We start from the raw sequence: 26,121 nt of genomic DNA on the forward strand, positions 1-26,121 counted from the left end.
TTGGATCTTGCTGCATTTTGCATTTTATTAGACTCTCCCTCCGGTCTTTTTAAGCCCTTTTATTTTCATTAATTGGATTGTATTGTTTACAATCCGTTGGAGATCAGTTTCTCCAGTGCATGCCACCAACTACTAGCTAGCTAGCCGAGTTGCTGCCATGCATGTCTCTAGCAACCCCAGTACGTAGACAGTAGTTGAACATATGTGGAAAGGGTCTGGCACCTACCATGACCTAGCTCTAGTTAGTTACTGGGCGTTAATAATGCCAAACCCTAGCAATTTCGGAGTCGCAGAAAATCTGAAGTCTCCATGAACTCATATTTCTTTCCAGCGAGCGAGCGGTACTGGATATGCATGTCCCTGCATGCATTGCCCTGATGATCAAACAACCTTCCATTTTTCTTCCCCCATTAAATATTATTTCAAATCAGAATGTCCATGAATGCAACTGTGCTAGCTTTCTAAACTTCCTTAGATCTCCAGCTGGGAAAAAACGGAAAAAAGAAAAAAAGGGGAAGCAAGCAGCTGTGTGTGTATCCGATGTTACTACTATCTGATATTTTCAATTCGACAAACCCTTGATTAATGAAGCCAAGTCCCATGCATAATTACTCGGGTATAGTGCGTTTGGACTGGGAATGCAATTAATGCATGCAAGCCTAGCTACACGCTTTCATGTCGTCGGTCCAAACGCCTTAATTGAAAGGTTTTATATTAATAGAAGCATTCCCGCCCACTCCCCGAATCTATTCTAAGATCATCCCGCACCATTTGGAGTCTGGACTCCTATAATTAATTACAAAACCCCAGATTCAACATTCAAGTACTTTTTGTACTGATAATCTGAGAATTAATTGCGTTGAAATCTGTCTCCATTCCAAAAAAAATTTCTCCCTACCAGGAGTAAATATTATGAAGCATGAGACAGAGCCTATTAGCAAAGCAATTTCTTAAAATTCTTATAATTTTGTTTTATTTTTTTTATAATTTAAAGAGATATATAGACTGTAGACATATCATATGAATACTTCTGCGTTAACTGATGCCCACAGACAATACTAAATACATTGAAATCCCATGTATATTATGTCTTATCTTTCTTCAAATTATAATAAATATTTGGATAACAAAATTAGAAAAAACCCAACTGCGGACCTATGTTATGGACCCCCAAGAATTTTTAAAAAATTCAAAATATATCCTATATTTGATTTCTAGTTCTATAAATATAGCAAATCCCCCCCCCCCCCCCCCCCCACCCCACCCCAAAAAAAAAAATTTACAATCCCCATGGGCCCATATGTTCTCTAAAAATTTTTAAAATTTCAATATACCTAAAAATATATTTCTCCAATTTTTTTTTTCCTATAGTCCTGAAATTTCATATAATTTATATATATTATTTATTTTCAAAAATGTGGCCTCACCAAAATTAAATTAAAACAAAATTTAGGAAAAATAATTAACTTATTGATATAGATCTTAAAGTTTTTTATTATACAATATTAGACTCTGAATATGGGATTCAAAGTAAAAATACAAGAAAAATCATTTAAGGTTAGTAATTTACGTGAAAAATAGTTGAGAGGTTTTTATCCTCTAAACTTCATTGAGTAAAAAATATTTATTTAAGGTTTCAATTATAGCATTATATGTTTAATATAATATGAAAATATCTAAATTTTGCCTAAAACTTGATAAATTAGCTTACATGAATGAAAGATTACATTCTAAAAGATCATTTGATAGTTTTTATGAAGAAAATAAATTCTAAATATTTTATTGTCAAAAATTTGAAATATATATTAAGTTGTATTTTTTGAAATTTTATTTCCATATATATGTAGCAAATTATGAGATCTAATTTTATATATAGTTATATTTTTTATAATTTGTTAATCTCTTTTTATTTTATATAAACGTGTCACGTTAGGAAAGTTGCCCCTTCCTGAAAGTTTCTAATTCCACCACTTAAAAAACCCCTATTCATTGTCTCGACATACGCATACAAGCTAAACAAGCGCCACAAGTACCCCATGCACACGTTGTGTACAAGCATATGGTGAAGAAAATAATCAAGGAGGAGAACGTGGGCACCATCTTCGCAAAATCCGTCCGAGATTATATCGAGGCGAATCTAGACCCCCCTAATATTAGAGCCTTTTCCAGCTAAATATGGGCCGGAAAGGAGCGAAGAGGGAGGAGTTTTTCTTTTGGACTCGGTGAAGAAAGAAGGAACCCAACAAGAGTCCAAAATAGAATTTAAAAAGAATGAAAACATTAAGGCCACTGCTGGTGGCTTCCGCTGGAGGTCCTAATTTTTTTTTTTTCTTCGTTTTAATGATTAAAATTTGTTTTTAATATTATTAAAATTTTTTTATATTTTTTTAAAATATTAAAAAATAATTTAAAAAAATAAAAAATTATTTTTACCTAACGGTGGCTTCAGCAAAAGTCACCAACGGTGCATGTAGCACCACCTTAAAAAAAAAAAAAAAAAAAAAAAAAAAAAAAAAATTCATGAAGCTACCGTGATCTACTTACCGACTACCACTTGTAGAATGCACGCGTCAGTTTATATATATTCTATGATTATTGGTTTTCTTAATTAGGAAGGATGGAAGAAATCTCGGTCCGTAGAATAATATGGCTGGTACGGCCAAGTCATCATGACAACGACGTCGTCTTCGTGCCGCTATTAAAGGCACATGACACACTTCAATTATATTTGCCTGGAGCAAGAAAGTGCAAGAAAGCTAGACAAAATCCAAATCCAAACCCTCCAAAATGAGATCACTCTCTTCCCCCACCAAAACAAATTCTAGAACCATCTGCCTCTGAATTCACTCTCTACTCGCTGCATTTTCCTTCTTCCGCTTTCCTTTTCTGTCATCTTACGGGATTGCACCGGCAATAAGCACCAAAAGCCACCCGATTCCCCAAGATCTTCTCCCAATCCCACTCGTAATACAAACACAAGCATTCCCTCCCTCCCTCGAGTAACTTTTTCTCTCCATGTTCTAGGTTTTTTGATTCGCAAATGGCGATGAAGCGGGGACTATCCGGCGCGGGCATCCACAGGAACAAAGGCGGTGGATCTCGATTCCCTTTAGCAATTCTCATTCTCTTCGCAGTGCTCGTGCCCTTGGTTTTCTTCTTCGGCCGAGTACTCCACCCCACTGGTCAGCTCTAAAACCGTTTCTATATTTCTCACCTCCCAATTCCTACTGTGGGAGCTTAGTTTCCGGATCTCACTTAATTAAACTCTATCGCATACCTATTACTTGATCAAGATTTTGGTACTAATTGTGTTTGCGTTCTGCAAGCGCTTTTATTGCTTTTAAGAGCTCTATAATTGTTTCATTTGGGAATCTGGATAACTACTTTTCAAACTGCAAATTGAATATCAAGAAAATTTCCTCCAACTTGTTAGTGACATGATGAAGTTTTGGATAGTGAGTGTTTGTTTCTGAATATTAGACCATGATTACTCGTCTGTAGAAATTCAGTGCTGCACATTTCTGAAAAATTGGCCATGACACGGTGGATGACTGATATGAAGTTGATTGGAGCAATCTACGGTTTTCTGGTTTTGCTTTTGATAGATGAGAATTACTTCTAGTAGGGTTCAAGGTTTAGAGAAGTAATATACCTTGCTCTTTGTGCAATGCCTTTTGTGCTGTAGGTTAACTTTCTCCAATCCTTTAGTCTACTCCGAGGCAAATTTCTTGGGAAAATATCATATCCAGCCCTTCCCCTGATTGCAATTTTTGGTTAGAGGTTGTTTGAGTCTGGAAAGTTGATTATTCATTGATTTTGACAATAGGGCTTCAATGGATGTTGTGGATGGGGGCCTTTTGGAATGCGAATGATGCATGTTTGTTAGTTGCTGATACGAGTGTTAAAAACGTTATGGTTAATATTATTCTACTATGAGGTTCAGATGAAGTCCAAAATATTATTCCACAATGACTTAACTTGTACATGAAAATCGGTACACTTTCCAGCAAAGGTACCATAGTATACTACTAGCCTAGCATACCATCTTCTGGATCAGTTCTGGATGCTTGTAGCATGTATTTATATTTTTTGATAGGCAATTGTAGCTTGTATTTATATATGTTTGTATTCATCATTTTGTAGTTATAATTATTGTTGTTATTAATTGCACAGATCTGGATGATCTTGCAACTGATCCTGGTAAACAGGTAAACTTTTTGGGCAGTTCATTTCTAGTGCTGATTATATAATTTTTCTATAGTGGCTTCTTTCTGCTTCTTTTTCTTTATCTTAAAAAGAAGAAAAAATTTGATGGAATGGTGCAGAACGTGGATTGGAGAGAAAGACTGGCATTGCAGCATTTCAAATCTCTCTTCACAAAAGAGGTAAAGTGCAAGTTGATGAAGATTTAATTGTGTTATCCACATGTCTTATAATACAAGTAGTGGTAGTTATTTAATGTCAAGGTTTCCTTACTAGCTGGCACTTTTAAAATTTCTTGTTTTAGGTAATTGATGTTATCACAGCCAGCACAAGTGATATGGGGCCTTTGAGTCTTGATAACTTTAAGAAAAACAACTTGTCTGCCTCATGGAAAGTTGTTGGGACAGACACTTCAGTTGTTGACTCTTCTGAGGTTAGGATGACCATGCTTCTACTTGAATTCACTGTTATCCCTTTCACCTTTTTGATTTTGCAACTGAAAGCTCGTCAATTAATAGTTGCTGATTTATTGATGTGTTTTGGTTGTGGGTTCAAAGCCAAGCGAAGCAGATGCAGTTGTTGGAAAAGAAACACCCAAAGGCAACGAGGAAAATTCTTCTGGTGATAATATCTTTTGTTGTAGCATCTGCATATGGGATACTCTTTTAGTTGCCTTTCAATCTTGAAGTTTTGATGTTTTTTCATAGTGGTGCATCTCCAAATGAATGATGTTTATTATTTACCTTTCATATCGTGTCCTGTGCAGATGATCATGCTCAACTTATTGGCAAACCTGCAGACCTAGTCCGAAGGGTAATCTTCATCCTTGGATGCTTGCATGTTTTTGTCACAATGTTGGTCTTCCACTTCAAAATATTTTTTGACTTGGAGTAGTTAATTATTTTCCACTTATAAAATAAAGGAAGTAAACATTATCATTATAACGTTTGCTCTTCAAGGATTTTCCCAGTGTATTAACTTCACTATTTCTTGAGTTTTGATATATACTTCTCTAAGCTCTTTTGCAGCAATTGCGGGAAAAAAGACGCATAAAGCGTGCTTCTGAGTTGATACAACAGGATGATGAAGCAATTGTAAAACTTGAAAATGCTGCCATTGAACGCTCCAAATCAGTTGACTCTGCCGTTCTGGGAAAATACAGCATATGGAGGAAAGAAAACGAAAATGAGAACTCTGACTCGACAGTGCGCTTGATGAGGGATCAAATGATAATGGCAAGGGTATATCTAAGTATTGCGAAGATGAAAAACAAGGTTGATTTGTACCAACAACTGCAGGCTCGGCTTAAAGAGAGCCAGCGGGCCCTAGGTGAGGCCGCCACTGATGCTGATCTACATCACAGGTAATAAATGTTGGGCATGTAATGTCATTGAGAATGCCGCTTCTTTTTTGTATGTTGGTATTATGGCACTTTTTACCCTGTTCCATGTTTGATCTGTTTCTAGTGCACCTGAGAGAATGAAAGCTATGGGCCAAGTTCTGTCAAAAGCAAGAGAGCAACTGTATGACTGCAATTTGGTTACAGGGAAGCTGAGAGCAATGCTTCAGTCAGCTGATGAACATGTTAGGAGCTTGAAAAAGCAGAGCACATTCTTGAGTCAGTTAGCTGCCAAGACCATTCCAAATGCAATCCACTGTTTATCCATGCGCTTAACCATTGAATACTACCTCCTTCCTCCAGAGAAGCGGAAGTTCCCCAGAAGGGAGAATCTGGAAAATCCAAATCTTTATCATTATGCCCTCTTCTCAGACAATGTATTGGCTGCATCAGTGGTTGTAAACTCAACTGTTACAAATGCTAAGGTGATTTAGAGTATCTTATTCTATTTTGCTGACTTAAATGCTACCTGTGTGTATGTGGATGGCTTGGTGGGTATCCATCCAAAGCATTGAACATGCTCTGTTGATGCTCATTATCATTTTTGTCCCTGTTTGACATATTTGGGCTTGCCATCTCTGGTATGATTGGTTGCATTTGATATGAATTGTTATTTCTGCACTTGATACATATTCATTAACTAATTGTTAGGTTCTTGAGCTGATTTTGCAATTATGGAGTTCTTGTTGAGAAATATGTGGAGAATAAGCCTTTGAATCAGACGATTCAAGGCCATTTAGTGTTGCTTTGAGCTTTGCAGAATCCTTTTGTTTTGGTAGGGGAAATTTGCACAAACGGTTTCCCATGATTAGACATGAGAGAAGGATGTCCCATATAGCTGTGTTTCTAAATGCAGGCAAACACTCTGAAACTGCTTTGAGTCGCAACATGTATTTGGGATGCTGAAATGCAACATTAAGCAGACGCTTAAATTGTTGATCTAATGAAATTCTTCTAAGTAGGGCCTTTATCTTTATGTGGACCTGACATCATTGGACATATGCTACATATAACGGAGAATTTGTTCTTCTGAATCGGATCTGAGATGCAAGTTGCTTGTTTTCTCAGTTTTGACTAAAATCTGCTTCTTGGCTGCATTGCAGGACTCTTCAAAACATGTATTTCATCTTGTCACTGATAAACTCAACTTTGGAGCCATGAATATGTGGTTTCTGTTGAACCCTCCTGGAAAAGCCACAATCCATGTTGAAAATGTTGATGAATTTAAGTGGCTTAATTCATCTTACTGCCCAGTTCTACGTCAACTCGAATCTGCTGCAATGAAAGAGTACTATTTCAAGGCCGGCCATCCAACCACACTTTCATCTGGTGCTGCTAATCTGAAGTACAGGAACCCGAAGTATTTGTCAATGCTTAACCATCTAAGGTTCTATCTACCACAGGTTTATCCAAAGTTGAATAAGATCCTCTTTCTTGATGATGACATTGTTGTTCAGAAAGACTTGACTGGACTGTGGTCTGTGGATCTCCGTGGAAAGGTTAATGGTGCAGTGGAAACCTGTGGTGAGAGCTTTCACCGTTTCGACAAGTACCTTAACTTTACAAATCCTCATATTGCAAGAAACTTTGATCCAAATGCGTGCGGTTGGGCTTATGGGATGAACGTTTTTGATCTAAAGGAATGGAAAAAGAAGGATATTACTGGCATATATCATAAGTGGCAGAACATGGTGAGGCTTTGAAACCTTGCATTAGTTTGCATCTTTGTTTTATTTATTGTTCCATGTAGAGGCATTTTATGCATCTGACCTAAAATTGATAGAAATCTAGTGTTAAATCAAGTTTGTATTCCAAAACTGGCCCCTTGATTCTCTAGGACAATTTCACCAAATATGCTTTTATTTCAGTTGGTATAAAAAGCTTCATTTCATAATTCATTTAATTATTTTACCTTTTCCTTGTCTGTGTTGGCTTTAGAATGAAGATAGGGTACTTTGGAAGCTAGGGACATTACCTCCAGGATTAATTACATTCTATGGGCTGACACATCCTCTTGAGAAGTCATGGCATGTGCTTGGTTTGGGTTACAATCCAAGCGTAGATCGCACCGAGATTGAGAATGCTGCAGTTATACATTATAATGGGAATATGAAACCCTGGCTGGACTTGGCAATGACAAGATATCGGTCGTATTGGACTAAGTACATCAGGTACGATCATCCCTACCTTCGCACCTGCAACCTAAGTGAATGATCTTGGATTACTGGGTCGTAGAAAGCCATACGGTGAGATCAAGTCTCTTCTAACTAAAGCGTCACTTTTGTTTGCTCAAGCGCATGAGGGATAAGATTCACTTTTATTTGCAATGTTTCCCACATTTTCATTCTCTTTTCCACATGATTGCTTATTCTTCTTTGTAATTCATTGATTTCATTCCTCACCCCCATTGAAAATTTGAAACGTTGTAACTAATGCCTCATTGACCTGTAAAAACACCCCTATTGTATCTCACTTTGGAGTTTAGTCCAATTTGGACAGGAATAGGAGTCTGAGTAGCTGTCATTGAAGTTGCTCGGTTTGAACTAATGGATGTGTATGGATCCTGATGTCCTATCTACTCAAGAAGTTCGTAAACTAGCAATGTTGCGACTGACACCTTTCCATGGTAGTGTTTTTTTAGGTCATTCTGAACTTTACTGATTTTCAAACGAGTTATCAAATACAGAATGCATTGTGAAAAAAGGCATCTAATATGTTCATCTTCAATGCAAATTGAATTTCGTTTAATGGGTGTGGTAGACGCAATTCACAGGAAAGCATGCAAATTAACATTCTATTTACACGGCTATTGACCTGACCTCTCTTGGACGATTTGGTTAATTTACAAATGAGAAATTACACGGGTGAATTATTTTGCTATGTATTTTATAATCAGTCAATGTGACAATATCTCTTTATCCGAAAATATTAAAATGTTTTTAAGCTGTTTACAATTTGATTTGAAATTAAATTTTGCATAATCTTATCATATTTTTATTAGCTATTATTATTTGCTAAATGGGGCTTAAAATGCTGCTGATCCAACAACCAAATGTCATGTAACACAGGAAAAAATCACAATTAGGCGACATTTTAGACCACGATATTCAGGGATTAATAAATTGCAAACATGTATACCTTCAGGTTCCAATCGAAGTATTTTAATTTTTAACTACTCCAGCCACTTTCCCCAAAACTCCACAAAGCACAAGAAGTTGAACGCCCCTCAACTCATCTCCTCTCCGATGGAGAAAAAGGACAGACAGCGGTTCACTGATTTTACCTCCGTTCTCGAAATAAAAGGACGCAAGATTCCTTGCACTTCAGGATATTTACATAAAAGCCTAACAAACTAAATTAAACTACGTACATCGTGCGAGGACCAAAATGAGAAACGCTAAGACAAAGATGTGGGGACTTTACACTCTGTTTGCTTTACCATAATAATTACATATCCAACCAAGTAAAGGCAACTCAACCATGACGGTAGGGTTCAAAGAGCTTCCCACAAGGATTTGGATCATACTGCATGATGTCGGCTGCACGTTCAAACTCCTCCCTCAGAACTTTTATGCTGTACTTGTCCACCACCCGACCCAGGTCGTGAGATACCTGAAAGGGATCCTCTATGCATATCAGATGGCGATCATTCCCAATTCTCCGAGTCCAGTCTTTCCCTTGCTTGCTGAACATGTTAACAGTGAACGTTATTCGGTCAGTAACGGGAATAGTGCCGGCTAAAGTTTTACCTTCAATAAAATTAGTCGAGTTTTTCAACATGCCATTTCTAAATTCAGCCTCCGATCAACCATCTTTTATACACATCTCCCCGTGGACAAAATAACTTTTACAGGTTAAACAAAACTGCCTTCAAAAACTGAAGCAGAGTACCTTGACTGATTTTGTACACACTTTTTCAACTTTCCAATGTTCATGTCATTGCTTGCTAAAGTCGGCACTAGTATATACCATAAAAAAGGACGGTAGCATACATATTAACCACACCTTCAACATGTAGAACAGACCTCAAAGGGAGGGATTAAATTCAGGGGCAACTATAGGGCATGAGTTTTTGGGAAAATGGCATGTTAATATATCTTCTTATTCTTGTAACCACTGAAGCCACAATGAGATTGAAAAACAATTACAGCACACAGATTTATTAAATTTCCTATATTCATTTCCTTTTGATATCAAATGATAAAGTTGCAAATTTGTATGCATCAGAATTCTAATATAGCTACCATATTTTAAATCCAACCTGATTATGTTTCTGGTACGAATGGATATGACAGAATTTGCATAATCATGATGATATGCCCAATAATTGAAAAATGCCCACACCAACTGAGACATAGTTTCATTGTTACAGGATCCAAAATCCCGTAGCTTTTCAACTTGATCAAAGAAAGCACATTCAACACCCTCTACAGTCGCAGAGAAGGTAGTTTCCATTTCCTGAAAGCGAATGAACGGGGAACAAATTAGAGAATAGCCTGACTAAGTCTATGACAGAAGGTATTAAGCATATAGGAAGAGCTAACATGTCTAATATAGCCCATGTACAGTTATTTAGGGCCGTATAAGTTCATATCTAAGCAACAAAAGCTGCTCCAAAACCAGTTGTTGAGGACGCTCTTTTGTCATATTAAGACCTAAAATGTACATGTAATGCAGAAGCGCAAATAAAAGATGCAAAACTATTGTACTGATGTGGCAACCAGCGGTCCAGCAGTTGCAAACAGACATGCACAGGAATGGTTCTGTATATTATCTGTGGCATAATAATAAAGCTTCCATTTTACGTCTAAAGTATTTTTTGCACTTCTTCCAGTTTGGACGTAAAAGGCCAAACTATGATAGCAATATAATTGATGTAAAACAACAGTCCACCCTACAGAAAATTAATTTATAATTCAATTTTCCCATGGCAATCCCGAACAGAAGCAACATCCCACCAACATAGAGATACGACTGAACAAAACATAGCAGTTGTCAAGTTTCAGCCTTTTTCATGAATCACACGAATTGCACTTTTCTACTTTGCTTCATCACAGAGCAAATTTCTATGCTATCAAATATTCAATTTTTTTTTTTTTTATCGAAGTTGAATCCTCAACTGTGATCTCAAGTATTTTGACCAGGTAGCAGACACATAATAAGGGAAATGATCAAAATCCTCTAGATTTCTTAGAATAACTACTCATGAAAACAAAGGATTTCTTAGAATAACCCCATAGTAGAGTTCCTAAAATCCAGAGTCATTTGTTAATTAAATGGTTCAGGTTTTATCATCTCAGTACAAACTACATGAGATGCAATAATAATGAACATTTTTAAAGATTCTCAAAAGATATCAAATATTGAGATAGCAAAATCTAAACCGTTTAAATGAAAACAATGGTCAGAACTTTAAGAATTTGACACTGGAGTTATCCTAGAAAATCCAGAGTATGCTAAGGCATTCTAAATTAAAACCAAACAAGGAATTCATCAAATGATTGGGGACAATTACAGGTACGCTCTCAATGGGAGTAAAAAAAAAAACTACATATAGAATGATCAAAGTCAACAAATCATCAATTTATGTTGCTATATTGGTAACTGGTAGGCCATCATAATACATTGTTACAACATAATGGAAACATGTCGGCAAGTAAATGAGGGATGATATGTGCCTTGCATGCTTGCAACTGAATCAAATTATGAATACAGACCTGTAGGCAGGGAAGGATAGCAGGTCTGCGCTGTTGTAAGAAATGTATGCACATTATGACATACCTGAAACAAAAGAAATAGTTTTTTTTTTTTTTAGTAAGAAGAATTTATTAATGCACATAAATAGGCAATGCCCAAGTACACACGAAGTATACAGGAGATGAACCTAATTACAAGCTAAGTGCTGTGAAAAACAGCATAAAAGTCATTAAAACTAGTTCCATTCAATACAATAGCCGAAGCCCAAAGTAACAATGTATGAAAAAAAAAAAGTCCCTAAACCATCCCGATGAGCATTCCCTATTATCAAAACAGTGACCATTTCTCTCATTCCAAGTACACCACATTAAACATTGAGACACCATCTTCCAAACAGCCACAATTTGATGATTGCACCAAATTACTCTCCAAAAGAAATAGTTGTAAACAATTTTTAATTAACGGAACATAAAAATCTCCAAAACATGTCATCATAAGGATATTGACTGCGATTAAAAATCTCCAAAACATGTCATCATAAGGATATTGACTGCGATTCTGAGAGAGAGAGAGAGAGAGAGAGAGAGAGAGAGAGAGAGAGAGAGAGAGAGAGAGAGAGAGAGAGTACACCACATTAAACATGTCTCATTCCAAGCACACCACATTAAACATAGAGGCACCATCTTCCAAACAGCTGCAATTTGATGATTGCACCAAATTCCTCTCCAAAAAAATAGTTGTAAACAATTTTTAATTAACGGAACATAAAAATCTCCAAAACATTTCATCATAAGGATATTGACTGCGATTTTGAGGGAAAGAAAAAAAAGAGTTATCGTGTAGACCCCACCTAATAGGTAAGTTCTCATGCTTTTGTTCATATTCAAAAGGGTTAAGCAGCCTACAACCATTATTGATAAAGGTTGCTCAGTTTTAAGTGGTAAGTTTCAGAATATATGTGAATCTTAGGAGCTAACTTACGCATAGCTGGACAGGGTTCCTTGGTAAGTTTCATTGACACCTCTTGACTTGGCCCAATGTTTCACAATAAAAGCCAACTGCCGTAATCTTGCATCTATGAGAGCATAATCTCGAAGAAGCTTGGTATTTACAACAGCCAAAATGTTGTTAATACATATGTCACAGGAAAGCCCAGTCACTGGATCCATAAGCTTCACTATGGGGACCCTAGCACGTGTCAGCGCCTGTGAACAAAACATGAATCAAGGACCCATAATGAAATTTACTTTAAAATCAAAACAAATGAGTTAATGATGTATTATGCATGAACAAATGAATGTTCTTTCACAACCGCCCTGTGCATGTGTTTTTTTTTTTTACAAGTGCTTGAGGAAAGTATATAAGCCAACAATCTTAATAATTTTCTTTTCAATGGTATTTTGTACTTGAGAACCTCATCAGAGGTATCATCCAAGTTAGAGTTTCTCAGGAAAAGCCTTCAAACTCAGATTTAGATGGGGGCATAACTCAGATTTAATTGATAAACTTATCACAAATTATTATTATTATTATTATTTTATAAGTAAACATAGTATAGTACTTAAAAGAATAGGCAAAGCCATGTTCAGTACAAAGAATGTCCTAACTATGTAGGAGAAATAGATAAAATTATCACAAATTAATTTAAGGGCCAGCAATCTGAAATCAGAAAATCCCGCATAAATCTTATTCAGGACATGCAACGGCACATACCTGTTAACATCTCAATTAAGTAAAACTTAAAAGTACCAATCCTTTGATAATCAGAATGATCATATACCTGCACATTCTGTAGATTATCTGACTGGAAAATATCCGCCAGCCTTAGTATGATCTCAGACTTGTTAACATCCATGTCTTCAATTGCAAGGCAAACATCAATATCACTTTTAGAAACTCCAAACGAGTTTGCGCATGATCCATAAAGATAAAGCCGAGCTTTAGGCCATTCCGTGCAAACTAGTCTCTCCAATAATGTCAACAATTGCTTCTGCTTTGCCTTCTCTTCCTCTGCAGGTATTAGGGACTCATAAATTGCAAGAAAAGGCGCATTTAATCTACCTAAGTCACTTCGACATTGGATCTGTCTTTTCATCATTCTCATCCTTTGGCTAAGTAGCCGATTTCCTCTACTATCTGACCTGGCATCCTGAAAAATAGCAAAAGGAAAACGTGAATCCCACATTTAAACCGCTTGTTTCTTTTAATTACCTTTCCCCTCCCAATTAATTCTCCAACAAATAGCAAAAGAACTCCAACATCTTTTTATTTATTAGAGATCTTTCTTTTTTTTTTTGGCGAAATTTATTAGAGATCTGACAATACGCAATGATTTACATATTCTCACAAACAGTTGCTAACCAGAATCCGGAAGTTTATATAATTTAGAATTCAAAACATCGTGTTTACACATCATGTTTATGGCATTTATCTACATTCAATATAAATTCCAAAAACTTAAGCCTATTTAAGAGCCATCATTTAAAGATAGAAGGAAATAGAACCCGAAAAAAGGTCGACCTTCTCGCGAGAACTACGATGTTGACTTGCGCTATTCTTGCCATCAGACTCATTCTCAAGCAACAATGAATCGACAAGCTGTTCCCCAAAATCATCTAGTTTTCCCTCCTTCAACCCGTGTCGACCCCGGTACTTATTGCCGTTCTTAAATTCATGAATTTCATTATGCAATTTCGATTCGGACTCTTCAGTATCTGAAGCCGATAGTGAATGGAGATTACTTCCCGTTGACGGCCCAGGACGATCAAGCTGTCTACTGAGGCCCAATCCGCCTGACTTTTCACCGCGAGTTTTACCATCTTCGATTGACAATCTCCTTATCATCTCATCCTCACCTTCCCAGGAAAAGCTGCTATTACCAAATTCAATATGATTAGTCCTTTCCTTATCCACATTTTTCTCAAATCCTCTCCTTACGTTCCGCGAATCCCAATTTCCTTTTCCGCTAGGCTCGCTCGGAAACCCCGGTGGTGGCGTGGGCTTAAAGTTCCCGTTGTGGCACTGCTTCCTCAATTCGACCCCTCGTCGCTCTTGTTCTTGAGAATTATAATTCCCACGCCGAAAAGCATCTGAATTTGGATCTGTCTTAGAATTCATCCGCGGCTCGAACGGCCAATTCATATCCAACCCATTATAGCTCTTGCTCCCAGGACCTGCTTCCCGCTCCTTCGAAGTGGTGAAATGTATATTGTCCAAAGAACTCCCAGAATTCCCACTTAATAAACCCTCAGAGCAATGAATTTCGCTAGGAAAAGAGCCGAACTTCAGCTTGTGATCTTGATGTTTCTGCTGCACAATAAAATTTTCGGTTCCACTATTGCCTCTAGTGTCAATCCTCGGAAGCCCCGATCTTCTCAAGTCGTCACCGAAGAGAGTATTATTTTCTGGAATCTGATTTCCGGGAAATTGATTCCGAGGAGGGGGGATGGGGTTTTGCGGTAACCCAAGGAAGTTTGATGGAAAGCCCGGGGGAGCAGAGAGAGGGTGGGGCCAAGGAGGAAGAACGTAAGGAAGATCGAGGCTGTTGGGAGTCCATAAAGGTGGAGCTAGGGGGAGAGTTGGGCCCACGGCTGCGACGGCAGGATCAACGGCCAGGGATTGCAGCTGCTGTTGTGGATGAGTCTGGGGTTGTTGATGGCGGTGGTGCTGCTTTTGTAGAAGAGAGAGTAAGAAATCACCGCCGTTAGAAGCAGGAGGAGGCGTCTGTTCACCTGCGCCGCCGGTCATTGGGAGTAGACTTTGCGTGAGGCTCTATACCACTTAACTAGCAAGTTTCAGCAGCTCTGTTTCATCTTGTACCAAACTCCTACTGCCTTACAAGTTACGGGAACATTATCGTGGCCGATTAAAGCCGGCCAATGTACGTCATACGATAACACCGTAACACAGTGACGCTTCTCCGTTCACATCCAGCCGAGGCGTCTTGATATTTTATTATTAAAGGAAATAGAATTCTTTTCATTTTATTTAACACCAATAATATCTATTTAATATAAAATATTTTAGAGTAATAAAATCCACATAATACATTTTATAATATATTTAATAATAGATATTATAAAATAATAATATTTTATGAAATAATAATATTTTTATAAGACAATTTATAAAAATATTTATTTTAAAATATTATTATGTAAATTATTGTGAAAAGTAAACGCGCGTTTGTTTCTTCTTGAGTTGTTATTCAGGGTGCTGTGTTTTGTATTATCTACAGCTGCTTTATTGCAATTAAATCTATTCATTCACTAATTAAAATATATATATATATATATATATACAAAATGGACTACTAACATTGAGTGTGTGAATTTAAAATGTGAAGATAATCTAAAAAAATAAAAAGAATGGAACTGAAAACTTAGCTATGTATATGGGTACAATTATTTTACAATTTCGTTTTAAAATAATGTTATTTTCATTTAAAATATAATTATATAAATGATTATAAAAAAAAATTATAATCATTACTCTTATTAAAAATATAGTTATACAAAGCTGCTATTATTATATTTATAATATGTTTTAACAGTTCTCGATCAAAAACAGTCTCTCCGATGTGGGAGGGAGCTGTGTGGATCCCATGTCTTAAATCAGGAAATAAATACATCGCTTGCCATTTTCTAGTTTAGCCCAGACAGCTTCCTATTTTCTTTATGTGCGCGCTTAATTAGAATTTCGAGATTTTTCCGGCCTAGGCAACAAGCTTAAGCTGGCATGTGTTAAACACTAGTGCGTACGACCTCTATGTCAGCCACGTGTTCAATTTTTTCTGAGATCGATTTAAATGAGAGGTTATGACATGAATTACTGTGCTACTCTCTCCTGAATTTAAGTTCTATAGCGACTCCTAAATTCCTAATGATTCTGTTGTGATGGTTCCGGTCATTAATATATATATATATATATTTATATTTGACGTAGTTCGTTTTCAACTGCCATCCAAATAAAAATTTAAAAAAAAAAAATCGTAAATGAAAACCCTGTACCTTTAGCGACGGAATAGGAACCCCCGTTGACATTTTCAGGCGTCAGAGGCACCACATTTTCTTGGTTCCGAGCCTTTTCTTGGAACTCATTTTCCGCGGTACACGGAAGGTTTGTTCGTGAAGAATGAAGACCATTTTTCGCGTCCAATGAGAGTAAAGACATGATCTCCAACTTATACGTACGCTAGCTTTCGTTTCGTGGCTTCAAGCTGAGAATTACGTGAGAGAGAGAAAACTGCTAATACCGGCCGGAACAGTTATGTCGAAGTTTGATCCCTATACTCACCTCAGAATCGCTCTCAACTCCGACGGTTCGATCACCCGTTGTCTCCAGCTCCCGAAGGTCAAGGCAAACCCTGTCGCCGGTCCAGATGACGTTGTGGTCTCCAAGGACGTCACCATCAACGTCGAGACAAAGACATGGGTCCGGATCCTTCTGCCAACGAAATTGCCTTCCATTGATCACAACACCGTCGCCCGGCTTCCGATCATCATTTACTTCCGCCATGGAGGCTGGGTCCTCTTCAGTGTCGACGACGCCTCCATCCACAGGGAATGCTTGCGCTTTTCCAGTCGCCTTCCGGCCATCGTCATAGCCGTGAACTACCGCCTCGCGCCTGAGAATCGTCTCCCGGCACAGTACCACGACGCCATGGACGCTATCTGCTGGGTAAAAAACCAGGCAACAAATCCCGAAGGCGAGCAGTGGCTCAGAGATTACGGAGACTTCTCGAGGTGTTATCTTTACGGTTGTGGATGTGGGGGAAACGTCGTCTTCTCCGCAGCTTTAAGGTCTTTTGAGCGGGATTTGGAGCCCCTAAAGATTGTCGGGCTTATAATGAACCAACCCCTGTTTGGTGGTCAAAAAAGAACCAAATCCGAGTTAGACCACGCCGCCGACGAGATCTTGCCTCTTCCTGTTCTCGACCTCATGTGGGAACTCGTTTTGCCAAAAGGGCTCGATCGGGACCATCGGTATTGTAATCCGATGATCATGGGTCCGCACAGGAGTCTGATCTGTCGGCTGCCCAAGTGTTTGGTGGTGGGATATTATACCGACCCAACGATCGACCGGCAGCAGGAGTTTGTGACGATGCTGGCAACGTCCGGGGCGAATGTAAGTGCATGGTTCGATGATGCTGGGTTCCATGCTATTCATCTTCTGGACCCTCAGCGTGCCGCCGAACTTGTAGATACGATCAAAGCATTCATTATTGGATGTTAGTTTGTTACTTTTAATAATGCAGTGGTGTTCTGTTTTACCACCCCAACCACAAATGGATATTCTTCTAATCTTGAGAACCTGTATCTTAATATTACATAATGGATTTCCTTCCCAACGTCGAATAAAAAAAACATAGACCAGTCATTTTATGGAATAGCTTGCTGCACCTGCATGCATACTCTCCCCATAATTGATATCAATGTCATTCAGAACCATCATGCAGTTTATGCAATTTCTTTCCCCTAGCTTTCTGAGCCTGCTGTAATCATGTAATTTGAAGATTAGTCAAGTTTCTATATGAATTTAATTAAGTTCAATGCGGCAACACTCTTCGGGTATTGGAGAATAATGAAAGAGATGCTCTGAACTCTGTCGTGCGGCTCATGCCAGCTTTTGTCACCCTGAAGGTTGGTGGGGTTTGGATAACTATTTCACGTATTCTGGTGAAAGTGAGGAAGTTCTGTTCGTCAATGTTTGTACAGTTTAATGGAGCTCTAGAGGAGGACATGATATCTGGATGGTAATTACTTTCTTTTGCAACCCACAACTAGAATGGAAAAAGACAAATTTTTGGCAACGCCGTAGTCAATTCACAGACTGATACCAGATGGGATCGAGTACCTGATGTTCACAAAGATTGTTATTTCTTGTTTGCCTCCGGCTATATGCGAAAGTGTGGACGACACTACTTGGACAGGTGAAAATAAGAAAGCTGATATATCCATTGTAAAAAAGAAGTCTGCAGGTGCGGTCCAATATTTCTATATAATAATGGAATTGCTTAGATCTCAGCGCCGGTGGCAAAATCTATTTATTCTTAAATGTGATCTTCGTGCCCAAAGTGGGTCTGTGCCTTCGACTACAATGCAAAACAGAGATGAGGTTATAATGCAGTCTCAAAAACTACAGGGTTTTTCTGTTGAAATACACCCCCACGAATGATCCGGAAAAACCCTTTCCACGAATGATCCACGAATGGAACTACAGGGTTTTACTATAATGCAGATTCATAACTAGAAACTCATATATGGGCCAAATAAGAATCAGTTGAGAATTAAAATGTTTTTTTTTTTTCCTTCCTTTTGGAGCAGGGTTAATGAGCAACATAATTTTAGCTATTGGATGCCAATCGTAACATAGTAAAACTTGCACTTTTCTTGGTGTCGTGTACCAGTCAATGAAAAAACCAAACAACTGCAGATGCCACGAAAATAACATTGTATGTTCCATCTCTAATTGTCATTCGAAAGACCTGCAGAAGGAGTACAAAGTACAAACACCATTTAAAACCATCATTAAAATATCAAATCCCTTGCCTCAAGTTCTCTTCCATGGGCTCTAAAATTTTCACCATGAAATTCTTCTGATCAATATTAATCTCTTTCATTTACCATCATCCAAATGGCAACAGCCGGACAAACATCCTCTCGATTTTATAGTCCCCAAACGCCACCACAATTGATGGAAGCTTCTTCAAATTTACTGGCATGTGTTTTCTTGTCAAGACAGGACCTCTCCACAGCTTAGGTCTCAAAAGTAAGTTTGGTTGAATTCCCAGCTATTAACGGGCAGAGTGTTTCCTATGCTGTCCTTCAATTGCAGCCGGCATCACTAACCCGCCTCACACTCATCCTCTCTCTGCCGAGCTCCTTGTCCTGCTTGATGGTACCCTTTAGGCAGGGTTTGTTTATACAACGAACAAGCTCTTCACTCAGACGCTACAATTGGGTGAAATGTTTCTGTTTCCTAAGTGTAATATGTATGTCAATACATTTATCTGTTACGTTTTTATTTAATCTACTAATGTGCTCTTTTGAAGCGTTTGATTAAAGGCTGATGAACAAATGGCCAAATCTGAATCGTTGAAGTTGATTAATACTGAGCTGATTAAATCACGTGAGAAGCTTGTGCTTCCTTCAGAAGGCTTAAGACTTGAGCTGCTAGATTGCTTACACGTGTTGGCATCTCTTGTAACATATATATATATATATATATAAGCTATACGGTGTAAACCCTAATTGCTTCATTCTGTACATATCAGCCGTTTTGAGAGGCAGAGCGTATGAGAGAGAGAACAGAGAGGGGGATTAGGGTTTCGGGGGTTTCCTTGTAGAGAGAAGAAATCAGAGTGATTTCTTGTGGTTTCTGTGAGGGATTTGTGACTCTAAATGTATTGAGGCTTTTCTGTGAAGTATTGTTCATCAATAAAAGCTCTGAGACCTATTCCTGCCGTGGACGTAGACCATTATGGTCGAACTACGTATATTGGTGTGTTCTTTCCTTGCTTTTATATTCCTTATTCTTCTTTATTGTTCATACCTGATTCTTGAGGCTTTCTTGCAATATTCTTGATAGATATTCATCAATCTGTTGTTTTGTATAACACTGTTTAATATCGTGGTGTATATTGGTAATCTGGTCATCTATTGGTATACTGCTATTTCTAGGGTTTTGATTAACATCAAACTGTGGTTATTATGATTATTACGTTTCTGTTTGGTTATAAAACAGAGGGTTTATCTTCAGTGCAAACAGAATAGTTTTATAAAATAAAGCTATAGATTATTATATCATAATAACATTAAACCTTTTGTAACTACAAAGAGGGTTATTTTATAACAACTGGTATCTAGAGCTAGGTTTTATGGGAACCATGAGGTTTGATATAGAGAAGTTTATTGGGGATAACGATTTTGGCTTATGGAGAATTCAAATGAGGGCACTACTAGTCCAACATGGACTGCAGGATGCCCTTCTTGGTGAGAAACAAAAGGGTTCTTCCTCGAAAGATGAAGAAAAGGAGATTGTCCATAAGGACATTCTCCAGAAGGCCTACAGTGGCCTAATCCTCTCTCTTGGGGATAAAGTCCTGAGAGAAGTGGCCAGTGAGGACACTGTTGTAGGCATATGGCTAAAATTAGAAAACTTGTATATGACCAAATCCCTAGCTAACAGACTACACAAGAAAACTAAGTTGTATACCTTTAAGATGGCCTCTGGAACACCAATAGGACAGCACCTTGATGAGTTCAACAAAACTATTTTAGACTTAGCAAACATAGACATTAAGGTGGAGGATGAGGATCAAACCATCCTTCTGATGAGTTCTCTGGACTCTTCATACCTAAGTCTAAAAGAAACCATGATGTATGGTAGAGATTCTCTGACTCTTGATGAAGTACAATCAGTACACTAGGGAACTACAACATAGAAGGGACACCAAACAGAATCATGGGGAAGGCTTGTCTATAAGGGGTAGATCAGAAAAAAAAAAAAAAAAAAAAAAAAAAAAAAAAAAAAAAAAAAAAAGAAGAAAAAAAGAGAAGAAAGGCAAATATGAGAATAAGAAACATAGGTCTAAGTCAAAGGGAAAACAATTTAAATGTTTTCACTGTCACAAGGAAGAGCATTTTAAGAAAGACTGCCCAGATAGGAAACCTAACCTTGGGAACAAGACCAAAGAGGCAGGGGATGCCTCTGTGGTCTTAGAGGGGTATGAGAATGCTGAGGTACTTACAGTGAGTGAGGTTGACTAAAAAACATAGTGGATAATGGACTCTGGTTGTTCCTTTCACATGTGTCCAATTAGAGAGTGATTTGAGACATTCACTAAGATGGATGGGGGGCAGGTAATTCTAGGAAATAATAAGTCCTGTAAAGTCATGGGAATAGGATTAGTGAGACTCAAAATGCATGATGAGATTGAAAAGGTGTTGAGGGAGGTTAGGTACATACCTGAACTAAAGAGAAATCTAATTTCTCTTGGCATGCTTGATTTGGCAGGATACACCTTCAAATCTGAGGCAGGGGTTCTTAGAGTTACTAAAGGCTCTCTAGTCATTATGAAAGGAGTAATTAAAAATGGGTTTTATACACTACTTAGGAAAACAGTAGTTGGGGAAGCATGTCCAGCTCAGAACATAGTAGAAAACAAAGCTGTATTATGGCATAGGAGACTTGGACATGTAAGTCAAGGGGGACTCTTAGAACTTCAAAAACAAGGATTGCTAAGTGATAAAAACCTAAGCAACTTACCTTTATGTGAAGATTGTATCTATGGAAAGGCAAAGAGGGTTAGTTTTAAGTCAGCAACCCACAACACTAAACAAATCCTAGATTATGTTCATTTAGATCTATGGGGACCAACAAGAGTGAATTCACATAGTGGAGGAAGTTATTCTCTTTCTTTAGTGGATGATTACTCTATGAAGGTTTGGATATACATCCTTAAAAATAAGAGTGACACCTTTAGAAAATTTAAGGAGTGGAAGACTCTAGTGGAAAACCAGGTAGGTAGAAAACTCAAAATTCTCAGGACTGATAATAGTCTAGAATTTCTGTCAAATGTTTAATTTGTACTGTCAAAAGAAAGGAATTCTTAGGCATAAGACAGTAAGGGAAATACCCCAACAAAATGGCCTAATTAAAAGAATGAACAGAACCATCTTAGAAAGGGTAAGGTGTATGTTGTCAAACTCAGGGTTGCCCAAAACATTTTGGGCAGAGGCTGACACTACTGCTATACATCTCATAAATAGATGCCCATCATCTACCATAGAGTTTAAAACACCACATGAGTTGTGGTCTGGAAAACCTCCCAGCTATGACTAATTAAGAATTTTTGGGTGTGTCGCTTATGCACACTCAAAAATTGACAAATTGGAACCTAGGGCACTCAAGTGCATATTCATAGGGTATCCTGAAGGGGTTAAGGGCTATAAACTTTTGGGTAGATAGACCTGGTAGGTATAACTGCATTGTGAGCAGGGATGTGACCTTCAATGAGTCACAAATGGCTCGGGTACAAGAGGAAAAGTGTGATCCTAAAACTGACCAGTCCCCAAGTGGATCTCAAATTGAGGTGGAGCAAGAAAGTCCCCAATCTGAACCTGAAATTGGGGAAAGTAGCAAACTTGAGGAAGAAGACTCAGGGGACAAAGATCTAGGTGGTGCTAACTCTTATAACCTAGTAAGAGATAGGAAGAAGAGAGTTATAAAACCACCTATAAGGTATGGGCAGGCAGATCTCACTATGTTTGCACTAATTGTAGCTGATGAAGTGGTTTACCAGGAACCTAGGACCTATAAAGAGGCAGTGAATAGCAATGATTCCTCAAAATGGATTCTTGCTATGCAGGAGGAAATGGAATCTCTTAATAAAAATAAAACTTGGGTTTTAGTATCTAAACCTAAGGGGGTAAAACTTATAGGATCCAAATGGATCTATAAGAAAAATGAAGGCATACCAGGGGTAGAAGGGACCAAGTATAAGGCTAGACTTGTATCCAAAGGGTTTGAAGGAATATATTTCAATGAAATCTTCTCTCCAGTGGTTAAACATAGCTCAATTAGGCTATTGTTAGCTTATACAGCTTATGAAAATTTGCATTTACAACAATTAGATGTTAAAACTGCTTTTCTGCGTGGAGAACTTGAGGAAGAAATTTATATGTAGCCTCCTAAAAGTTTTACAAATAAAATTAAAAGTAATCAAATGTGTCTACTTAAAAAATCTTTATATGGTATTAAACAATCACCTAGGCAGTGGTATAAAAGATTTGATACACACATGATTAACAATAATTTTAAAAAGAGCTGCTATTATATCTGTGTCTATTACAAGGAAGAAAAAGGAATATGTGTTTATCTCCTTTTGTATGGTGATGACATGTTAATAGCTTGTAAAGACACTGTTTTGATTAATCAAGTCAAAAGCATGCTGAAATCAGAATTTGAAATGAAAGATCTGGGCCCTACTAAGAAAATTTTAGGAATGGAAATTGAAAGAGATAGAAGTGCTAGAATGCTATATTTATTTCAGAAAAATTACATTTCTAAAATTCTAAATAGATTTGGTATGGAACATGTAAAACCTGTAATTACACCCTTAGGACAGCATTTCAAATTATCCTCAGATCAGGCCCCTAAAACAGACTTAGATATCAGTTTTATGCAACAAATCTCTTATGCTAGCATGGTTGGAAGTATAATGTATGCAATGGTTTGTTCCAGGCCTGATCTGACCTATGCAGTTAGTATAGTTAGTAGGTTTATGGGTAATCCTGGAAAACCTCATTAGCAAGCTATCAAATTGGTGTTAAGGTACCTAGGAGGCACTACTAACTTGGGTCTTAGTTTTGGGAAAAATGTTGTAAAGGGTTGTGAATTGGCTGGATTTGTAGACTCTGATTTCGCAGGAAGCGTAGACACTAGGAAGTCATTGACTGGTTATGTGTTTACTGCTTTTGGGGGAGCTATTAGTTGGAAATCACACCTACAATCTGTGGTGGCTTTATCAACCACAGAAGCTGAATATATAGCATTGACAGAAGCCATTAAAGAGGCCATATAGCTAAAAGGTATTGCTAGTGAGTTAAATATTTTCGATGGTAATATCACAGTTCACTGTGATAATCAAAGCACACTGCATTTAGCTAAAAACAAAGTTTTTCATGAAAGATCAAAACATATTGATGTGAGGTTTCACTTTGTAAGGGATGTTATAGAATCTAAAATAGTAGGTGTGGAAAAGGTCTCAACTGAGGATAACCCATCAGATATGATGACCAAGTCAGTCCCTTGGTCCAAGTTCAGACACTGTCTAAACTTAGTAGGTATGGAGTCTAGAGTTAGTCCATTTTAGGGGGACAATGCAGGAATGAGCCAATGATGTGAATTATTTTAAAATCTTTTGGTAAATAAATGTTTTGCCAAGGTGGAGATTTGTAATATGTATGTAAATACATTTATCTGTTACGTTTTTATTTAATCTACTAATGTGCTCTTTTGAAGCGTTTGATTAAAGGATGATGAACAAATGACCAAATCTGAATCGTTGAAGTTGATTAATACTGAGCTAATTAAATCACGTGAGAAGCTCGTGCTTCCTTCAAAAGGCTTAAGACTTGAGTTGTTGGATTGCTTACACGTGTTGACATCTCTTGTAACATATATATATAAGCTATACGGTATAAACCTTAATTGCTTCATTCTGTACATATCAGCCGTTTTGAGAGGCAGAGCGTATGAGAGAGAGAATAGAGAGGGGGATTAGGGTTTCGGGGGTTTCCTTGTAGAGAGAAGAAATCAGAGTGATTTCTTGTGGTTTCTATGAGGGATTTGTGACTCTAAATGTACTAAGGCTTCTCTGTGAAGTATTGTTCATCAATAAAAGCTCTGAGTCTCGTTCCTACCGTGGACGTAGACCATTAGGGTTGAACCACGTATATTGGTGTGTTCTTTCCTTGCTTTTATATTCCTTATTGTTCTTTATTGTTCATACTTAATTCTTGAGGCTTTCTTGCGATATTCTTGATAGATATTCATCAATCTGTTATTTTGTATAACACTGTTTAATATCGTGGTGTATATTGGTAATCTGGTTATCTATTGGTATACTGCTGTTTCTAGAATTTTGATTAACATCAAACTCTGGTTATTATGATTATTACGTTTCTATTTGGTTATAAAACAGAGGGTTTATCTTCACTGCAAACAAAATAATTTTATAAAATAAAGCTATAGATTATTATATCATAATAACATTAAACCTTTTGTAACTACAAAGAGGGTTATTTTATAACACTAAGGCTTGTGCACTTTGATTAATACAATGCTGGTGCAAAAAAACCAGCTCTAGCAATTTCAGCTATTGGAAGTGCAAATGCGGAACTGTTTCAATTCCCAAAACTCTGCTCACCACTGGCATTGATGACAATGTCTCGACTAAATCCTTCAAGGCCGACTTTGCCTATACTATTCAAACTCCTAAGGCTGGCCTTACTCCTAAACCCTGAAGATGACATTCTTTACTAGTAGCTATGATATATCATCGATGTTTTTTATATTTTTTTCCACGTCTCTGTGTTAATTCTTTTTAGACTAATTAACCTTCAAAGGGCAATATTTATCGTCCCATTTGTCATCATTAACTTTTGGTTCTTTCATCTATCATTGAATAATTAAAATCATTCGCTTTTGATCTATATTTTATGGTATGAGTATAATTATGTTGTACTAAAAACAGTTCAACACAAACTTTTGCATAAACGCATAATCATGCTTTTTCACATCATCGGATAGCAAATATATCATTAGAACGACATTGATATGCTAAAATCATATTTTTGACATTCTTATTTTCTCTGCAAATATTCTTTTAGAGGAACTTCATGAGTACGTACTTTTGTAAACAGCCTAAATTAACTAATTCTACTCGGTGTCTCATAAACCCAAAAAGCAAGGAATAAATCGAAAGACCAACAAACAAATTCTAGTTTCCTGCTTCATTCTGAACTGTTGCAAAGATGAACATATACATATAGTACTCTTGTTATATATCTTGTCGATCTTAACCTAATTATCATGGCAAGAACCATTTCGAAAAAGTTAAGCACGTGCTCTTGCCACCGAGGACGAACTAATATGAGTCAACAGTGTCCAACAGGCCAGCATGCCATACAAGGAGATCATGTAGAATTCTGCATCCCCCCCCGAGTTGTTGGGAACACACGAGGAAATCATACTTTCCCTTTGCGCGGTAGACTTTGCAATGTGTAATTTGGAAGCTTGAATGGTAGAAAGTAACA

General features: G+C 37.4%; 3 protein-coding genes and 1 pseudogene across 3 annotated transcripts; 3 read left to right on the forward strand and 1 right to left on the reverse strand.

Annotated features, from left to right (window-relative positions):
• Positions 1 to 2,715: 2,715 nt before the first annotated feature.
• On the forward strand, positions 2,716 to 8,149 carry LOC122301212 (polygalacturonate 4-alpha-galacturonosyltransferase-like). Its single transcript, XM_043112404.1, has 10 exons — positions 2,716 to 3,182; positions 4,174 to 4,208; positions 4,326 to 4,385; positions 4,508 to 4,636; positions 4,761 to 4,824; positions 4,970 to 5,016; positions 5,232 to 5,566; positions 5,670 to 6,027; positions 6,706 to 7,293; positions 7,541 to 8,149. The coding sequence occupies exons 1-10, from the start codon at positions 3,041 to 3,043 to the stop codon at positions 7,814 to 7,816; spliced, it is 2,034 nt and encodes a 677-aa protein (XP_042968338.1). The 5' UTR covers positions 2,716 to 3,040; the 3' UTR covers positions 7,817 to 8,149.
• Positions 8,150 to 8,871: 722 nt separating this feature from the next.
• On the reverse strand, positions 8,872 to 15,247 carry LOC122301211 (UTP:RNA uridylyltransferase 1-like). The gene is made up of 6 exons (XM_043112402.1): positions 13,820 to 15,247; positions 13,080 to 13,448; positions 12,281 to 12,504; positions 11,320 to 11,383; positions 9,864 to 10,060; positions 8,872 to 9,287 (listed from the first exon to the last, which is right to left on the reverse strand). The coding sequence occupies exons 1-6, from the start codon at positions 15,044 to 15,046 to the stop codon at positions 9,077 to 9,079; spliced, it is 2,292 nt and encodes a 763-aa protein (XP_042968336.1). The 5' UTR covers positions 15,047 to 15,247; the 3' UTR covers positions 8,872 to 9,076.
• A 959-nt stretch (positions 15,248 to 16,206) lies between these two features.
• On the forward strand, positions 16,207 to 17,687 carry LOC122295502 (probable carboxylesterase 9). The gene has a single exon (XM_043104540.1). The coding sequence runs from the start codon at positions 16,568 to 16,570 to the stop codon at positions 17,531 to 17,533; it is 966 nt and encodes a 321-aa protein (XP_042960474.1). The 5' UTR covers positions 16,207 to 16,567; the 3' UTR covers positions 17,534 to 17,687.
• Positions 17,688 to 17,916: 229 nt separating this feature from the next.
• LOC122301913 lies at positions 17,917 to 25,329 on the forward strand (annotated as a pseudogene).
• Positions 25,330 to 26,121: the final 792 nt, after the last annotated feature.

This window comes from Carya illinoinensis, chromosome 2, assembly GCF_018687715.1.
Source record: "Carya illinoinensis cultivar Pawnee chromosome 2, C.illinoinensisPawnee_v1, whole genome shotgun sequence".
Lineage (NCBI taxonomy): Eukaryota > Viridiplantae > Streptophyta > Magnoliopsida > Fagales > Juglandaceae > Carya > Carya illinoinensis.